The following is a 20,206-nucleotide window of genomic DNA, read 5'->3' as shown; positions in this document are numbered from 1 at the left end:
CATGCTTACTGCTGATTATGAAAGATTCGGGTTCCCTAAGCTCACAGGTTTTCTTCTGAAACAAAGCCCATTGCTTTGTACAAGTATCCATTTTGCTCCATCTGCCTTGCCTTCATTAGGATTTGAGGGCAAGGAGGACAGAAGCAAGCATGCTGATGCTCATGCTCTGTATTATTTTATGAGGAATAAGGTCCTTTGTTTCTGTATCAGGAATCTCATGTCTTTTGCCAGCATCAGAGAAACTGTGGCAGGTTAACTTGTTAGCTTGAGGTAGATAAAAATCTCAGACTCTTCATAGTTCTTACATCTATATATCCTTAACTTGTGACATTTTTTTAAAAATATTTTTTGCTCCCAGAGGCCCCAGAATTACATATGATAGCCTCCCCAAAATAGCACTCTGGTTTCTGTCAATTTAATTTGTTTTCTGTTAAATTCACCAGTTTATTATTGAGATGCAAACATAAGAACAAGTTTAACATGTCCATACACACTCTAAAACATCTTCGTTTTTCTAGATTGCTAGATTTTCTAAATTGCTAGATTTTAATTTTGAGTATTTTTTTTCTGTCATTAACCTTTGACATATGTTTTTTCTTTAACTTTCATAGTGTGATATCTATCTATCTGTCTGTCTATCTATCATGTGGTAGAAAACACAATGTTAAATTTACCATCTTAACCATTTTTAAGTGTTGATATAAGTATATTTTAAATGCATAATGAATGTTAGTAGTTTTTAGAATACTTGTATATTTTTAAAATGTACTAGAAGTTCATTATTCTGAGTAACATTATATTTAGATAAAACAAATTATTAAAATTATGTTTCAAGAAAAAATTTTAAAAAGCCCTCATTATAAATAGTCTTTATTCTCTATTGCAGATATTGAGACAGTATAGCACAGTGATTATGAGCATGATCTCTGGTGGCAGAGTTTGTGAGAATATTTTCTTGCTTTGTCACTGACCTTGTGAAATTTATTTAAACTCTTTATGCCTTAGTAATATGGAGATCATAATAGAACATACCTCAAAACATTATTATGAATACTAAATGAATCAGTACATGTAAAAAAATTTAAATAGCTTTTGGCACATGATAAAGACTCAGTAAGTCTTGTTATTATTATTGACAATTAAAAACTACCCATAGGTATAACTCAGACACTAGTAGTTTATATAAAATTTGAGAAACTATAATCAAGAGTGAAAGATACACCCTTAAAACATATGAGTTTTAAAAATCCAGTCTGATAAGCTTTGTGTTTAACAGTAGTATTAATCCATTTATAGTTAATGTGATTACTGATATATTTGTGCGTATATGAACCATATTATTTCATATATTCTATCAGCCCGCTTGTTTTAGCATTTTTTCTTACCTCACCTTCTTTTTTGAATTAATCAAATATTTTATATTTTTCCATTTCATCTACCTCTATTACATTTTTCTTATGCATTGTTTTACTATTCTTTTAGTAGTTACCATAAAAATTACAATATACATCCTTTACTTTTTGCAGTCCAATTAAAAGGATTACTTTTACCACTTTCCCAATAATGCTAACTTAGAACATTTTAGCTCTGTTTTGCTATCTCCTATTTTTGTTTAATTATTGTCATATATTTTAAGTTTCCTTATATTTAAACTGTTTGAATATTATTGTTTCGTATAGTCAATATTTCTTCACACATTTAACCTTTCTGTTGTGCTTCATTTCTTTCTGCATTTCCATATGGAATCATTTTTCCTCTGCCTGAAAAACTCCCTATGTCATTTTTTATTTTGGGGACAAAGATTTCTATCTTGGTAGTTATTTTCTTTCAGCACTTTAAATATGTTATTCTATTGCTTTAGGCCTTATGTGATTTCTATTGAGAAGTAAGTTGTCATACTTATTGTTTCTCTTTTGAAAGCAATTATTATTATTATTATTTGGTCTTTGTATTTTATGTGTCAAGAGTGTGGTTTTCTTTTTTTTTATTAAGTTTTGTTCATTCAACATAGCTTTACAATGTTGTGTTAGTTTCTGCTTTACAGCAAAGTGAATTTATATTCATTTATACATAGTAGTGTATATATGTCAATCCCAATCTCCTAATTCACCCCACCCCCCCTTTCCCCACTTGGTGTCCATATGTTTGTTCTCTACGTCTGTGTCTCTATTTCTGCTTTGCGAATAAGTTCATGTTTACCATTTTTCTAGATTCCACATATAAGTGATATTATACAATATTTATTTTTCTCTTTCTGACTTACTTCACTACGTATGACAGTCTCTAGGTGCATCCATGCCCCTGCAAATGGCACAATTTTGTTCCTTTATATGGCTGAGTAATATTCCATTGTATATATGTAGCACACCTTCTTTATCCATTCCTCTGTTGATGGACATTTAGGTTGCTTGCATGTCCTGGCTATTGAAAATAGTGCTGCAATGAACATTGGGGTGCATGTATATTTTCAAATTATGGTTTTCTCTGGGTATATGCCCAGGAGTAGGATTGCTGGGTGATATGGTATGTTTACTTGCTTGAGGTTTGCAGAGCCTTTGAATCTCTGGATTGATGTCTTTCATCAATTTTAAACAATTCTTGACTATTATATGTTCATATATTTCTTCTGTTACATTCTTTCCTGCTTGTCTTTCTGGGATGCTAATAAATATATATGTTACACCTATGCCCCATACCCCCAGCATGTCTTATAAGCCCTCTGTATTATCCCTCCTTTTTCTCTTTGTGCTTCAGTTAGGTATTTTCTACAGAGCTATCTTTCAATTCACAAAATTTTTTTTCAACTGTTTCAAATGCTATTAAATCATTCTATTGAGTTCTTAATTTCAGATATTCTGTTTTTCAGTTCTAGAGTGGCCATTTAATTATTTCTTATGATTTCACTTCTCAGGAGGAAGTCTTCATGATTTCAAGCATTTTTTTTCAAAAATTTTCCCCCTATGTTTTCTTGAACAAAGTAATCATAGTTATTTTAAAGTTCTGTCTGCTAACTCCAATATCTGGATCACCTATGGGTCTGTTGTTATTTTCTGTGATTTTTTTCTCTTGATATTTGATCATGCATGTCTGTCTTTTGGCATGTCCCATAATTTTTAATAGAGTGCTAGATATTGTATATAATACAGAGACTTTAATGGTGTTATCTTCTGCTAGAGAGATTTCATACTTCTTTCTGCAAAGCAGATAGAAATCAAAGGAGATCACCTTAATTTAATCATGGCTGTGGCTATTACAGTTTTTCTAGGGCTTAGTTTACCTCTTTTTTGTTCATTTTTATAAAGTATTGTTCTCTGGGGATTTCAACTGTGAGCCTGACATGTTTAACCATCCCCACCCCTGTGTTCTGAACTGTAATCTTTAATGACTCTGTGTTTCAGAGTTTTAACTTAGAGTTTTAGTGTCACCTTGCTCCTCACCCCTTTGCAAACATCTTGATAGGGAAACAGACCATGTACTCTGAGGCTCCTCAAATCTGCAATTTTGTTATGTGGCCCAACAAGACCACAACAAGCTTATTTTCCAGCTCCTTAATGGCAACCCTCTGCCAGGTCTAAACCCAGATTCTTTCTCTGTTGCCTGTTTATCAGCAAATGTCAGCAAATGTCCCAGGAAAAAAGCATCTGCAGATTGATCACTAAATTTTCAGAGGTTCTGTCCTCTTCAGAATCTTAGCCCCCTTGTCTGTACTGGCAGTTCATAGAGTTGGAAGCATTCATAGCCCTATGAAGACTTTAAAAATAGAATTTTGTTGTATTTTGTCTGGATTTATAACAAATAAATCATATTTATAACAAATAAAAAATCTGGATTTTATTTCGTTATATTTTATATGGATTTATTTGGAAAAGATGTGATCTTCTGCAAACTACTCATTCCCTCTAAAGCCAAAGTCATTTCTTGAGCTTGTTAATTTCTACTCCTAAACAGGAAAAATTGCAAAACGCTTTTGAACTTATTTCATAATTTCTAATACCACATACATGATAATAATAAAATTATTATGAAAGTAAATTATTTTTCAGCTTCAATAAATTTAAAAATCACATGAAGTAATAATGATGGCTCAGATGCTCTATATTTGAAGGATTTCACATTTCTACATGATGTGAAACCGTGATTTTTCTGTTTGTGAAAGTGATAGAATCTACCTGTTTTCTTTTGAGTGGCTTTGTCGGAATAAAACATGAGGAAAAGAGAGGCACCAACTTCAGCGTTTAGGGTAGTGAAGCATATAGTTTCAAAGATACAGTATGTGAGAGATGATTTTTTTAGTAGATCAGTGTTCCTGAAAAAAAAGAACAAAGAAATACCTAGCTATTCTTCTAGGTGTTAAATCCTGAAGTATTAAATATGAATATCAAATTCTGAAATAAAAACAGTGAAGTGTATAAAAATGGGAAAATAAATCCTCATGCTTCTTGTATATACAAAGAATGTTACTACTGGTTATATGGTTTAAATTATTAAATGAATACAAATGGCTAAATTGTATAATAAATCAGAAGGAATATAATATCACAAGGATTAATAATTGCTAATTAAAATTTTAGATTATCAGCTTCCTCTAGCCTATTAATTTGCATCTTCACTGCATATAAGGAATTACGATGTTTAAGAGAGTGTGGATCATTTTGCTTAGAAAATTTATTAATCCACGATTGCCATATAATCAATTTAAATAGTTACTGTTAATATATTTCTATTTCATGTATTAATAATTAGTTATTAACAAATAATACTGTATAATTGACCAAATATCTTATATATTTTTGATATTACAACCTGCTAGTTATGAATCAGGACAAGAATTGGTTCTGAATTTGATATTAAAGTATAGCTGATAACTTGCCCCTAATATGTTTAAATAATGTATGCAGATCCATCTTACGTTCATAGAGGTTCATGTAATCAACCCTTTTCCCATCTTAATATCTCATTGATTTAATGTCTTTTACTATATTCCATTTAAAAGTTTTTTAAAGTAAATATATGTATATCTCTATTTAGTGACAGAGCCATATTAATAAGCTTATTGCAAATGTATTAATCATGACCTTTGTATTGATAAAAATAAAATAAATGATATACTTCTTCTTTCAAAATATTTTTTTGGAATTCACAGGTCTGTGGAATTTCTGATGAACTACCTAACTTGGCTAACCGATATGCTGCTTTCTCGTCAAGAACAGAAAGAACTACTAAAGTATCAGATATGGTAAGAAGGCTTTTCTATGACCAAATGTATTTGTAATCTAGGAATCATGGAGGCGACTGAATAACATAAACATTATATTAGGACCTGAGAGAGGTACCTGGTAGCCTGCCGTAATATCTTCAGCTAGTATGATACTTCCATATTTTTAAAGTTCAATGAAATTCTTGAAGCTAAGCAGAAGTCTAGCATTTCTCTGTGAGAAAAATATTATATGGAACACCTCCTTAAGGGTCAGAGAGCGTTCATTAGGCCATATAGACAAACTCAACTTGTGTTGTATATGAAGTGGAAGGTTTGTTTACTTTAGGTTCAACTCAGTTTCCTCATAAGTGCAAATATTTTCCCTTTTCAGTTTGAATCTATCTTGAGACTTAAGACTTTTCAGTGACATTTTTTTATCCCTGTTAATCTGTATTTTAAATTGTGTTGATAAGAATTTTGCTACCTCAATTTCCATTTTTTATAAATAACTAATATTGAATAAATTGAAATAAGTAAAGCATGTGAAATTTAAAACTGTATACTTAACTATTTTATTCAGATTAAACTTATTAAAAGATCAAAGTAAAATTTAAAGATAAAAGGTTAGACTTATGTGTACAGGTATTGTTAAAATAATTGTTTATAGAAATTGGACTGTTATTATAAGATATTATTAGTAACAAATGACCAAAACAGGATCATTAACCAGGTCTTAAAATGTAGCCAGTCAACCGAGAAGCAGAATTGCTGAACTAAAATTCTACTAGGTACACAATGCCAAGAGTTCATTTACAGTGTTTTCAATGGTGAAGTAAATGGTACAAGATTAGGAAGAACTCATGTAAATAAAGTACAAATGCAGTGCTAGTTAAGTTAATACAGCTGTGAATGTCTAGGAAATCATAGGAATTAGATTAATTTGATGAGAGTCATTAAGGAATGGACTTATTTTTTTTCTGAGACATTAATTGACTGAATCTGAGAGATGGAGTCAAAATTAGCATCAGGTTCTATGAGACTTTGTAGCTATAAGTTCAAAAGACAGTTTAGAATCATCTAGCAGTGTCTTGACATTTAAGAGATTCTCATAATTGTTAAATAAATGTGTTGTTTTAGTAGATTATTTATTCATCTTGAGGAATTTTAGGGTTGTGTTGTGTTTCTCAAGTGAATCATTGTCATACACACCTTTGGATCCATTGTGAAGTATGTCATAAGTAATTTATTACTAATATAACGCTTTTTAGCTTAGGAATATTTAGAATGGATTTGTAGTTATTTCTCTTGTAATATAGTAGCTACTAGGAAAAAACAATGCAAATTTCTGAAGGTACCCATAGGAATGCACATGTATAAGTTACACTTTATGTTTGTAGTGAAAAAAGATGATAGAGATCTGTTCTAAAAGAAGATGAGTTGCCTATCAATTGTTTTTACCTAACTTACATTTTCCTCTTTTATCTTTGTCTCTCACTGCATCTGGAAATTCCTTTTTATTATTTATTTATTTATTTATTTATTTATTATAATTTTTATTGGGGTATAGTTGATTTACAATGTGGTGTTAGTTTCAGGTGTACAGCAAAGTGAGTCTGTTATACATATAGGTATATCCACTCTTTTTTAGATTCTTTTCCCGTATAGGCCATTACAGAGTATTGAGTAGAGTTCCCTGTGCTACACGGTAGGTTCTTATTAGTTATCTATTTTATATATAGTAGTGTGTATGTGTCAATCCCAATCTTCCAATTTGTCCCTCCCCCCCCCCCCCCGCATACCCTCTGGTAACCATAAGTTTATTTTTTACATCTGTAACTCTATTTCTGCTTTGTAGATAAGTTCATTTATAGCCTTTTTTTAGATTCCACATATAAACAATATCATATGATATTTGTCTTTCTCTGTCTGACTTCACTTAGTATGATAATCTCTAGGTCCATCCATGTTGCTGCAAATGGCCTTATTTCACTCTTTTATTGGCTGAGTAATATTCCATTGTATGTATGTACCACATCTTCTTTATCCATTCCTCTGTCGATGGACATTTAGGTTGCTTCCATGTCTTGGCTATTGTGAATAGAGGTGCAGTAAACATTGGGGTGCATGTATCTTTTTGGATTATGGTTTTCTCTGGATGTATGCCCAGTAGTGGGATTCCTGGATCATATGGTAGCTCTATGTTTAGTTGTTTAAGGAACCTCCATACTGTTCTCCATAGTGGCTGTACCAGTTTACATTCCCACCAAAAGTGTAGGAGGGTTCCCTTTTCTCCACACCCTCTCCAGCATTTATTGTTTGTAGATTGTTTGATAGCATTGTCTTTTTTTCCCCTCAAGAAACACTTGCATTTAAAAGGATTGGTTGGGACTCAGCTAACCCAAGAAGCGAAATAGTTTAGTCACATAGAATTCTTTGGTTTTTGAATCCCTTCTATAAATGAGAATACCCTTCAAACATGTGGGTGTATGATATGTATCTAGTGAAAAATTCAAATTATTGATCTCAAACTTTTAAAATAATGGAATTAATTTTATAATTTTCACATCAAATAAAAATATTAGAAAATTTACCTCCTATATATTTACATTTTATATATATGGATATGCTGCAATCTTGAAGATGGGCATATAGTTTAATTTTCAACATGTTACATAAAAGTTTTACATAAAAATATTTAAAAATCCAGACTTCTGGTTTCATGTGAAAGACAGAGCATATATATACATCTCCTTTCTTTTTACAAGGTCCCAATGAAATAACTTTTTTTAAAACTATGATATAAGCATTAGTTGAATATAAAAAGACAAAGAGATTGAAAATATTAATGGAGGCTAGACACAAGCCAAACATCTGATTATTAGGCATTCCAGGAGCAGAATGCTAGGATGGTAGTTGGGAGTATTTGATGTAAAAAACAGTAAGTTATCTTGAACGGAAAAAACACATGTCTTCAGTTAGAAGAGCTCAACAAAATACCATAGAGGACAAATTTTCAAAGACATGTATTCTTCTCACATTGTTTTGTGTTTTCAGAAGACTAGAAATAAAATACCCTTGAAGCTTCCACAGAGAAAAGTAACTGGGTCACCTACAATGGGATGAGAAACATACTGATATCAACACTTTCTCAGCAGCATTAGAGACATTTCAGAACTAGGAAATGGTGGGATAATATTTTCTAAAATTTCTAAGAGGAAATAATTTTGGATAAAGAATTCTGCCTCTACCCAAAATTTCAATTAAATGAACCAAGAAAATAATTTTCTGACATGCAAGAGCTTGGAAAATTTAGTACCTTCACAACCCCATATGTGAAGATGCTCTAGCAAAAAAAAAAAAAAAAAAAAAAAAGGAAATAAGAGAAAGGTGACATAAACATATAAACATAGAGAAGAATAGAAACTCAGCATTTCTGGATGAAGTAGAGAAAAGTGGAAACAAATTAATAAAGAAGACATTTTTAGTTCATGCTTGGGACGTTCTTCAAGAGTCTGGGGTTTTGTGACCACAGCATTTTATTTACTTCTCTATGTGTTTGGCTGCACTAGTTGGTTCACTGGGGAATCATCATGATATTCTAAATGTTGTTTTCATATTGTTGATTTGAAATCAATCTATACACATTGCAGAAGATTTAATTATAGTACAACAATATAAATATTAGAAATCTTAATATCATTAATAAAATAATAAAATCAAGAGGTGAAAGGTAGGAGGCAGTGAAATATGGCAGATCTCTTATTTCATAGTGCCCAGTTAACAGGTATTGTCAAAAATTGACAAATTACAGTATAAGTCCTTATATTAAATTTGTAATGGTAAATACAAAAAAACCCCACACACCTCAAACTGAAAAAACCCAGTTACTATTAAAATGAATTATTTCTGGGAATGGAACCAGGGAGAGGTCAAGGAGGACAATTTTACCATTTATTTTAGATACTTGTATATGATTTGATTTTTATTCATGATGTGAAGATATTATTTTAAAATAAAAGTAAAAATAATACTCCTGAGTTTATGAGGAGCATGCATTTGGAATGTCGTTATGACATACCGGTGCCTGTACTGACTCATTCTCTGCAAACAACCAAAATTCTAGATAAAATAGAAGCAAAACATATTCACGACCGCTTCCATGATTTAGAAAGAGAGGAGTACACAGGCTAAGTTAAGGAGGGGCCCAGAGTGGCAAGTAGAGCACTGAAGCCAACTCTTACCCTGAGGACATTTGCCAAACTAGGTGACCTTGAGTTTTAATTTGTATAGCCTCAGAGACCTCCAGAGAAAGAGAGCCTTCTAAGACTCTCTCACAGTGATTAGTCTCAAAAAGATTCTTAATACAGTTAAGACTCCAGAGGGCAACCTAGGCAGGTTAGGAGTGAAATGCAAATAAATCTCCCCTTCATACACACCAAAGGACTTTAAGGAAGATTGTTAGTGTTGAACTTTTTGGTGTTGCATGTGTGTTAGGGGAATCACCCCTGAGATCCTGTTACATTTCACCTTCATTTAATGGGGTGAATTGTTAACACAAAATACCTGTCTGTTACAGATATTAATGAAATTAATTTTATTAATAAAAATAAGAGCTAATGCTTATAATGTGCCTGTTCTATGCCAGGGGCCATTTCAAATGTATATTAACTCATCTGAATACTATAATAATGGCCATCTTTAAAAATGTGGAAACTGAGTTTAAAGTCTTTAAATGGCAGTCAGAATTCACACCGAGGCAGTCCATCAATAGAATCCACTCTTTTAAGGGTCTTTCTGTGTTACTGCCCTCTGGGTTGAAGAATTAGGCTTAACTAAAATAAATATGACAATATAGTAAATGATTTTTGTGATTTAAAGCAAAAGAGATATGACTGTAAAGATCTCAGACATTATTATAAGGGATAGAACTTTTTTTTTTGAAATGGAATTTCTGTTTAGCAGAAACTGATGAGGATTCAGCATCGTGAAACAGTAGTGAAGTTGATAACTTTCCTCTAGTTATTGAGACCAAAAATTAACTAATGACTATTTAGTGGAAAAATCACTGGAAGAATTTGATGTACTTTCTTATATTGAGGCATGGCTCAGAAAGGGGCCTCATTTGATTAGTGACAATTGGTCTCAAAAAATATAACAAAAAATTATACTAACATTTTATAAAAATTAACAAATGACTTGAAATATATTAGAATTATTTGCTGAACAGTTGCACTACAACTTTTATCACTTGATATATAGTTTTATAATACTTAGAGTTGAGAATGAAGGGAATTTTAAAAATAAATTTTGATATCTATATTTATTTATCTATTAGTTTATATTCATTTGACTTGTTAAATATTTTGAATATCATCCCTGAATAAAGTTTAAGAGCAAAAGCTTTGGCATCAGAGAAATGCTTTTCTAGTCTATAAATCTGTTTCCTCAAATATTAAATAGTGATAATAAATTAAGTAGGCATAACCTGATAGGGTCACAGTAAGAACAAAGTATATTATTGCTTGCAACACTTATTTCATTGTGTTACCCACAGTAAGCTGTACGCAAGTTAGCTATAAAAATTGTGAATGGCAGGGTTACGGCTCAGAGCTAAGTAAATCCCACTTCAAAGCCTATGCTCTCTTTTCATTATTTCATAATATGAATAAGGAGCCTCTATTAAAATATGGTAATGTCTTTTGCTTTTTACACTTGTTTGTAAGTGACATTCACCTTCCTCAACCAGAGGCACCCTCTGTTTTGCATGGTATTGCTATGTCAGGAATGCAAAGAGGCAGAAAGAATAAATGTTCAGTTTTTTACTTTGGAAACATTTCTTGAAGTTCTTTTCAGAGGCAGTAGTTGTGGGGGCCATGGCTTTATAATGGAGCTTTGAAAATAATGGGAAGCGTTCTCTAATTTTCACTTTCCTTTAAATATTCCAGAGCTAGAGTTTGGCTAGGAGGTCCAACTTTTACGTAAAGTAGCTATTTAAGGATAATAAACAAGCTCAAAATCTTAGTAGCATATAATAAAAAGCATTTACTACTGACCAGTTTGCAGGTCTGCTAGAGAAGCTTACTTCAGGCTGCAGCTTTGCTGGGGAAGCGCTGATTCACGATGCCATCTGACTGGGGTGGCCCTCGGGGCCGGTGGGGTGGCTGGAGTATGTTCTTTTCATGGTGATGGCAGAACTATAAGAATATTACTGCAAGAAAGAGAACAGGGAAATTGCAGGATAAGGGGATTTTCCTGCTACAGTGAATGAGAAGGCCCTTCCTAGATGGGAAGGCTAGAAAAGGATAGAGAAAGGTCGCAAAGCAAGGGGTTTGAGATGTGAGCATGAGGCCAGCTTCATGCTCTCCCACATTGTGGGTGAGCTCTGGTCAGATTGGGGGTTGGGTAGTAGTGGTGGAACACGTGCAGACTCAGGTTAAGAAATCGCAGAGTTACTGAAGTATGAATTCCACTTCGTATCTGAAAGCCTGGGAGGGCGCCTCCTTTCCCCATACTGGGTAGCTGCTGCAGACAGAAAAGTTATCATGGTATATTTAGGCAAAGAGGGCCTGTATTACTCAGGGTTTAGTCAGGAGACAGAACCACACTAGTTATTTTGAAATAAAGTAACACAAGGAACTGTGGATATCGCAGAACTCAGAAAGGCAAAGAGGGAACACTAAGGTATCATGGAAGTAGTAACAAGCAATGCCACCGTCCTCAGGCCTGGGAAACAAAGGGAATAGATTGGAATTATTAAAACTTGAAAGCTTGGAGAGACCTTTTGTTAATGTGATTCAAGTTTCTGAAGAGGAGCACAGCTCAGCTGCTGCTAGGTCTCAGGAGCTCAAAAGAAAGGTCCCCTGGGCCTGGGGCACAGATCTTTGGGATCCTGGAGATAGTAAAAAAAAAAAAAAAAAAAAAAAAAAAAAAAAATGTATATTAGAAATGGATTTCAGCTGAAATCCATAAGAGTCAAAATTATTCTGACTAAAACCTATATTCTGTTACCCTCAGTCTTTCTTTCCTTACAGTATCTCACTGGAACAGCTATGAAAATTTCTTAGATTTTTAACATAGTTTTAAATGTTTTTTATTGGCTGTTAGTTTGCTTGTTGGTATCTTATCATTCACCTAACCACTGGTGGAGGAGAGAACATTAAAGTGAATTTTCTTACTGCAAGTAAGGGATTTTAGGCAAATGATTTCTGACACACTGAAGAGCGAGTCGGTCACAGTGCACTTACATACTTCCTGTTCTTCCATTACATTTTAAAGTCTATAAATTTTTCACTTAATTGTCTAACTTCATTAGTTCAGAAAATGGCTTTGATATGCAAACAGCAAGAACAAGTGCTGCTGGATGCCATCTTCATCAAAGCACAGAAAGAATAGTGAAGGCAACTGCTAAGCAAAATACACTATGAGAAACCAGATTCTAGTAGCCTGCTTTTTGATTATGTACAATTGCCTGTCAGTACTTACACAGATTGTGAGAAGGATGCAGTTCTGCAGTTTTATATTAGTTATTTTTAATTGTCCTACATAAATATCAGAAGTAAATAATAACTTCATGAAGAAATTATTTTTTTTTAATTTATTTATTTTTGGCTGCGTTGGGTCTTCGTTGCTGCACGCGGGCTTTCTTTTTTAGTTGCGGCGAGCAGAGGCTACTCTTCGTTGCGGTGCACAGGCCTCTCATTACGGTGGCTTCTCTTGTTGCGGAGCATGGGCTCTAGGTGCACGGGCTTCAGTAGTTGTGGCTCATGGGCTCAGTAGTTCTGGCTCGTGGGCTCTAGAGCGCAGGCTCAGTAGTTGTGGCGCAGGGGCTTATTTGCTCCGTGTCATGTGGGATCTTCCTGGACCAGGGCTCAAACCCGTGTCCCCTGCATGGCAGGTGGATGAAGAAATGATTTTATCTTTACTCTTTGATAAAAAATTTTGCACTTTACTGTGTTTTGAGGATGAAATCTGTCCTAACTTTGAAGATACTATGTTCATTTAAAGTGATCAACAGCAAAATGACTCATATTCTACATAACCTCTGAGACAAACTATTTGTGGCATTCATCACAATCTGATTCCTACATTTTATATCAGCCAGTCATTGTTTTATAGCTTATGTGAGAATTGAAAGACAGAAAACATGTTAAAAGTGATATGGAGATGACTAGTCAAGACCTTAACTCCATCATTTAAGTCCTTGATGCCAGTATGACTATATATGCAATCCTACACATGGTGTAGTGATGGCATTAATACCATTGAAACCTCTATATAATAAATCCATGACTAATGAAACATGACATTTAGAAATTGACTTCAAGTGTCTATCTTACTTAGGGTGCACATATTCATGAGTTATAAACCTTGTTTCAGTATATTTAAATGTTTAAGAATTCATCTTTCTTTCAAAATTATCTCCACTGATGAAGAAAGCTATAGCCTGCAGTGCTGTATTTATTTACAGAAATCTGATCTCACTGACATGGCTTTCATAGTCATCTTTTGACCAATTCAGAATATTAAACTTTTCAGTTAACTGATCATCGTTATATACAAAAATATGTACGAATAGTCTTTCTATTGGCATTTCTAGGGGCAAACAATAGTTCCATTCTATTATTACAAATGTCTAAGAGAAAAGGCATTTTCTACCACATAAATTTAAAATGTAACTACTAAGTATCATTATATTAGTATCATCATCACCAGTATTCAGGGAACAAATATGGAAAACTCTAACATTTTCATGTAAGTTAAAATGACATTGAGAGAAACATAGTAAAAGAGGGGAAAGGAAAAAGGACAGAGATATGTGGAGGAGTATAAAGAAGAGAGATAATGGGAAGAAGTACTCATGTTGTAAAGTTTGAAAGGGTACAGAGTAACAGAAGAAAAAAGTAAAGCAGAAGAAACATGTTGGAAAACTTGAAACTAGAGTCATTTGCTACTATGGGAAGGAACTGCTGCTTCGGGAATGAAGAAGCAGATCCAGTGGAAGAAATCCCTTCCTCTGCCAGCCTTTGTAAAGACCCTCTAGCACCTTCTGTCGGCCAAGCCCAACAGGGAGCCTTCTGACAAAGCACAAACAGGGTTTGCAGATTTCCAGATTCGTACCTGGGACAGCAGATTAAAATCTGGTACATTTCACCACTTTGACTACTTAGCATCCAGATTCATCTTTCTACTCATATTTGGACTTACATGTAATATTCCAAACCACTCTATGTTTCTGCCTAAAACAGTAAACTGTCTTTCATATGACAAAATTTTCTCTGTGTGCAAAATGAGGAGATACAAGTTTCCAACAGTGATTGTCTTCATCTCTGGGCAAGTTTAATCATAGTCCCTCTAATACTTTGTTACCTAAATACTGTTATATATTGTTAAGTTAGAGTTGTTAACTGTTACCTAAATGCTAAATCATACACTGTTAATTTCAGTAAAACTTTTAGAAAATAAAAAGGTGAAGGCAAAGAGGGAAAATGCAAGTATAATTGTTAATGCATACGTATACACACACACACGGAAATTTATATGAATGGCTGTCACAATCCTCATTCTTAACTGGTCCAATGCTGTAGGTGATATTTCTGACTTCTTCCTTCTATCACCCTCTCCATGTTCTTTTGGCCGGCAACTGTTCAGGGTTTGTTGTCTGGTAGATGACCAAACCTTCATTTTTGAAGGCTGCGAATCCTCCTTGATCCTTCCTTTTCTTTTTTTTAATTGATGTAACTTTCCATCAGTTCTTAATATTGGAGATAGAAGTATTAAGAGGAATCCCAGAGAACACTGTGAGTTCTTCCTGCCCTCCCTGTGTAGCAGCAACTCAGATTTTACTTGTTAATTGTGACAAATCACCCCAGTCAGTGGAGTAACCTCTACCTTGTTTCAGTGGCACAGGTAGCCCCACATGCTAGTTGACAATCTTAACTTTCAACTCTGTAGAGCCAGAGTCGTGTCTCTTAAGTGGAAGCATTCCTCCCCTTGGGAATCAAGGCTTGTAAATGAGTCGAGCTCAAAGTTATGGAGATAAGAGGCAAAAATTTTGTGAGTGTGTTATCAGGTGAAACAATGAGAAGAGGTAATTGATGTATAATGCATATTCTGCATCATATATGCTGTCCTTTCAAGGTCTTGTCTCTCAGTTGGCATCATAATTGAGTTTTCAGCAACCCCTTCTATTTGTTCTTTTAGGTCAGCTGCTTTTAAGTGGGGAGGGTATGTTACACATGGTGAATTCTATGAGCAAAAGCCCGTTACTACATTTCTTTTGCTGAAATGAGTTCCTTGACAGAAATAATGTTGTTTAGAATACGCTAAGAGTAAATAAGCCATTCTGTAAGTCCAAGGAGGGCAGTGTTGGCAAAAGAAATATTGGCAGGAGGACAAATGAGGTCCTTTCTTGCAGTGAGTTTTTTAAGGTTTTGGAGTCAAGGTTATGCTGGATTCTTAAAAGAAGAGTAAGTGTTCTTTTCCCCCCATTTCTCTCAAAGAGTTTATTTTTTACAAGGTCAAGTTATTCATTCTTAAATGTTTTTTGTAAGAATTCACAGTTAAAACCTTCTGGACCCGATACTTTATTTGTGGGAAGGTTTTTAAGAAAAGATTCAATTCCCTTATCTACTAATCACGTGTTTCTGATGCTTTGGCATCTGGGCCTCGTTGACCCTGGGAAGACTGCCCCTTCCAGCGTTAGGCAATTAATAGAAATAGCAAATGACTGTTTTGCAAACGTGCCTTTTCTGTGCAGACTAGCCAATCCAGAGCTCACACTACCAACAACCTCTTCTCTGGGACTCTCATACTTGGAGCCAATACTCTTCTGCTCTAAGCACCCCAGGGCCAGGTACCAGACAACTAAAACACCTCCTTATGCCCCAGAGCCTGCTGAAATTATTCAAACTAGCCAATCCTAAGCCTGCTTACTCTGCTTCACCTGTTCCTTCCTGTGGAAACCACAGTAAAGGCTCTCACCCATCTTTTCCCCTCACTTCTTCGAACATGCCTCCTGACCAACCTGATGTTTCCCTGTGTGGCCCCATATGGCATGGCATGCTTCCTCCTGGGACGTGTGAGTATAACAAACTCTGTTTTCAGTGGCAGTCATCTACTGATCTGTTGGCTTTGGCATACTTAAATAATAATTAAACCTTCATTTTTAAACACAATACATATTGGACCATTTACATTTTATATTTCTTCTTTTTTCTCCTTTTATTAATTCAACTTGAAAAAATATATCCATTTCTTCCATAATGTCAAATATATTTCCTTAAAGTTGATTGTAATATTTCCTTTTTTTCTGTTTATAAGATTTATAGTGATGCCCTTTCCTTATCCCCTGATATTGGTAATTTGTATTTTCCTTTCCTTCCTTCCTTCCCTTCTTCCTTCGCTCTGTAATCAGTCTTACCAGGAGTTTATCAATATTTATAATTTTAAAGAAAACCTTTGACTTTGTTGATTTTCTCTATTATGTGTTTATTTTCTATTTCATTGATTATCTTTATAGTTTCTTTGTGCTTCCCTTAAGTTTGATTTTTTTTTTTAGTATCTTGAAATGGAAGCTAAATCAGTGATTTTCAGCTTCTCTTCTTTTTCATTATATGTATTTTTAAGGCAATAAATTTCCTTCATACACTACTTTAGCTGTATTCCACATTTTATTTCCAACATTTTATGTTGTTTTTTATTTTCATTTAGTTTAAAACATTCTTTAATTCACATTTTTTCTTTTTTGACCTATTTAGAAGATTATTGTTTAACTTCCATGAAGTTAGCTTTTTTTTCCTAACTATTTGTTATTGATTTCAAGCTTGCTTCCATCATGGAAATAGAATATACTCAATTGTCTCAGTCTATTAACAATTTAAATGTTTTCTTTATGAAATAGAATATACTCAGTTGTTTCAGTCTATTAACAATTTGAATGTTTTCTTTACGAATCAGCAATTTTTTGCTTGTATATGTGAAAAGAATGACCCATCACCACTTTGTGATATCTGTAGAGCTTTCCCTAATGCATTAAAATATTCTTAACAATGCACACTATTTCATCTGCTGGCTCTCTTAATACCATGAGGGACAACTCATCAGGAGGGGCAGATTTAACTTTATTTGGAACATCCTGATTATCTCTGACAATTATTTTTAAGTTTTTGAAATCTATTTATGAACCAATATATGAACTTTAATTTTCATTAGGAAAGTTACTTTTTGACAGAAAATATGGACATAAAATAGGAGTTTAGTATTTTTTCCTCAGTCTTCTAATAAGCCTCTTATGGACAACATTACTCAAGAATACCTTTTAAAAATCTAAATTTCACTTTGGATCACTCTGTTGCACATTTATTTAAGAACATTGCTATGAGGTTCCTTTTTATCGTCTTTATATATGCATGTCTTGATTTATACAGATTATTTATTTCTTAAAGGTGGAGATTATATTTTCATTGTTGCCCTTCAGGGTTTGGTATCATGCTAGGTACACAGTAGGTTCTCAGCATATACTTTTACATTTAAGAAAGAATATAAATCAATTTTAAAATTGCTTTAAAAATTAATTTAAAAAAATTAAAAACAAAACGACAGCAAAAAGAAAGAATATAAATCAGGGACTGCTCTTTTTTCATGTGAGCAGTACCTATCTCAAAAGAAGAATAGATGTATATAATTTTGAAATATTTAATTAGCCGAAAAAAGAGATGAAATCCTTGTCAAACTGATATATAGTCTAAAAGAAACTCTTGATATTGTCTTCATAAAAGTTTAGAGAATGGGTGTGTCTTTTACGTTATAACGTTCACCTAGTTTAGTTGTAGTGTTTTTGTGCCTAGGATTTCTGAGGTCCGAGGCTGTTTGAGGTCAGAGTATTTCTAACCTCTGTATCAATATAGCTTGTAAGATATATCTTTACATGAATAGGAATATACTTTAAAAAAAAATTATTTTACTGAAGTACAGGGTTTTATTTTCAACTTTAATGTATGATTTTTATTTATTTAATTTTTTAAATTTATTTTTTATTTTTTTAACATCCTTATTGGAGTATAATTGCTTTACAATGGTGTGTTAGTTTCTGCCGTATAACAAAGTGAATCAGTTATACATACATATACATCCCCATATCGCCTCCTTCTTGCTTCTCCCTCCCACCCTCCCTGTCCCACCCCTCTAGGTGGACACAAAGCACCGAGCTAATCTCACTGTGCTATGCGGCTGCTTCCCACTAGCTATCTATTTTACATTTGGTAGTGTATATATGTCCATGCCGCTCTCTCACTTCGTCCCAGCTTACCCTTCCCCCTCCCTGTGTCCTCAGGTCCATCCTCTACGTCTGCATCTTTATTCCTGCCCTGCCACTAGGTCCCTCAAAACCATTTTTTTTTTTTTTTTTTTTTAGATTCTGTATATATGTGTTAGCATATGGTATTTGTTTTTCTCTTTCTGACTTACTTCACTCTGTAGACAGCCAATAGGTCAATCCACCTCACTACAAATAACTCAATTTCGTTCCTTTTTATGGCTGAGTAATATTCCATTGTATATATCTGTCATATCTTCTTTATCCATTCATCTGTTGATGGACACTTAGGTTGCTTCCATGTCCTGGCTATTGTAAATAGAGCTGAAATGAACATTGTGGTACGTGACTCTTTTTGAATTATGGTTTTTTCAGGGTACATGCCCAGTAGTGGGATTGCTGGGTCGTATGGTAGTTCTGTTTTTAGTTTTAATAGGAACCTACATACCGTTCTCCATAGTGGGGCTGTATCAATTTACATTCCCACCAACAGTGCAAGAGGGTTCCCTTTTCTCCACACCCTCTCCAGCATTTATTGTTTGTAGATTTTTTGATGATGGCCATTCTGACTGGTGTGAGGTGTGATACCTCACTGTAGTTTTGATTTGCATTTCTCTAATTATTAATGACGTTGAGCATTCATTCATGTATTTGTTGGCAATCTGTATATCTTCTTTGGAGAACTGTCTCTTGAAGTCTTCTGTCCATTTTTTGATTGAGTTTGTTTTTTTGATATTGAACTTCATGAGCTGCTTGTATATTTTGGAGGTAATCCTTTGTCAGTTGCTTCATTTGCAAGTATTTTTGCCCCTTCTGAGGGTTGTCTTTTCATCTTCTTTATGGTTTCCTTTGCTGTGCAAAAGCTTCCAAGTGGCATTAGCTCCCATTTATTTATTTTTGTCTTTGTTTCCCTTTCTCTAGGAGGTGGGTCAAAAAGGATCTTGCTGTGATTTATGTCAAAGAGTGTTCTTCCTATGTTTTCCTCTAAGAGTTTTATAGTGTCTGGCCTTACATTTAGGTCTTTAATCCATATTGAGTTTATTTTTGTGTATGGTGTTAGGGAGTGTTCTAATTTCATTCTTTTACATGTAGCTGTCCAGTTTTCCCAGCACCACTTATTGAAGAGGCTGTCTTTTCTCCATTGTATATTCTTGCCTCCTTTATCAAAGATAAGGTGACCGTATGTGTGTGGGTGTATCTCTGGGCTTTCTATCCTGTTCCATTGATCTATATTTCTGTTTTTGTGCCAGTACCATACTGTCTTGATTACTGTAGCTTTGTAGTATAGTCTGAAGTCCAGGAGCCTGATTCCTCCAGCTCCGTTTTTGTTTCTCCAGATTGCTTTGGTTATTCAGGGTCTTTTGTGTTTCCAAACTAATTGTGAAAATTTTGTTTTAGTTCTGTGAAAAATGCCATTGGTAGTTTGATAGGGATTACATTGAATCTGTAGATTGCTTTGGGTAGTAGAGTCATTTTCACAATGTTGATTCTTCCAATCCAAGAACATGGTATATCTCTCCATCTGTTTGTATCATCTTTAATTTCTTTCATCAGTGTCTTATAGTTTTATGCATACAGGTCTTTTGTTTCCTTAGGTAAGTTTATTCCTAGGTATTTTATTCTTTTTGTTGCAGTGGGAAATGGGAGTGTTTCTTTAATTTCTCTTTCAGATTTTTCATCAGTAGTGTATAGGAATG

At 33.9% G+C, this 20,206-nt stretch overlaps 1 protein-coding gene across 4 annotated transcripts in view; it reads left to right on the top strand.

Annotated features, from left to right (window-relative positions):
- The window catches only part of STPG2 (sperm tail PG-rich repeat containing 2), a 624,720-nt gene that overhangs the window by 143,543 nt on the left and 460,971 nt on the right, over positions 1 to 20,206 (top strand). For all 4 annotated transcript variants that reach the window (XM_068542062.1, XM_068542060.1, XM_068542061.1 and 1 more), the window contains one exon: positions 5,144 to 5,236. In XM_068542062.1, coding sequence (XP_068398163.1) covers positions 5,144 to 5,236 — 93 coding nt within the window. The remainder of the gene's footprint in view (positions 1 to 5,143; positions 5,237 to 20,206) is intronic.

Source organism: Eschrichtius robustus, chromosome 4 (assembly GCF_028021215.1).
Source record: "Eschrichtius robustus isolate mEscRob2 chromosome 4, mEscRob2.pri, whole genome shotgun sequence".
Lineage (NCBI taxonomy): Eukaryota > Metazoa > Chordata > Mammalia > Artiodactyla > Eschrichtiidae > Eschrichtius > Eschrichtius robustus.
This window is presented reverse-complemented; position numbering and strand designations above follow the sequence as displayed.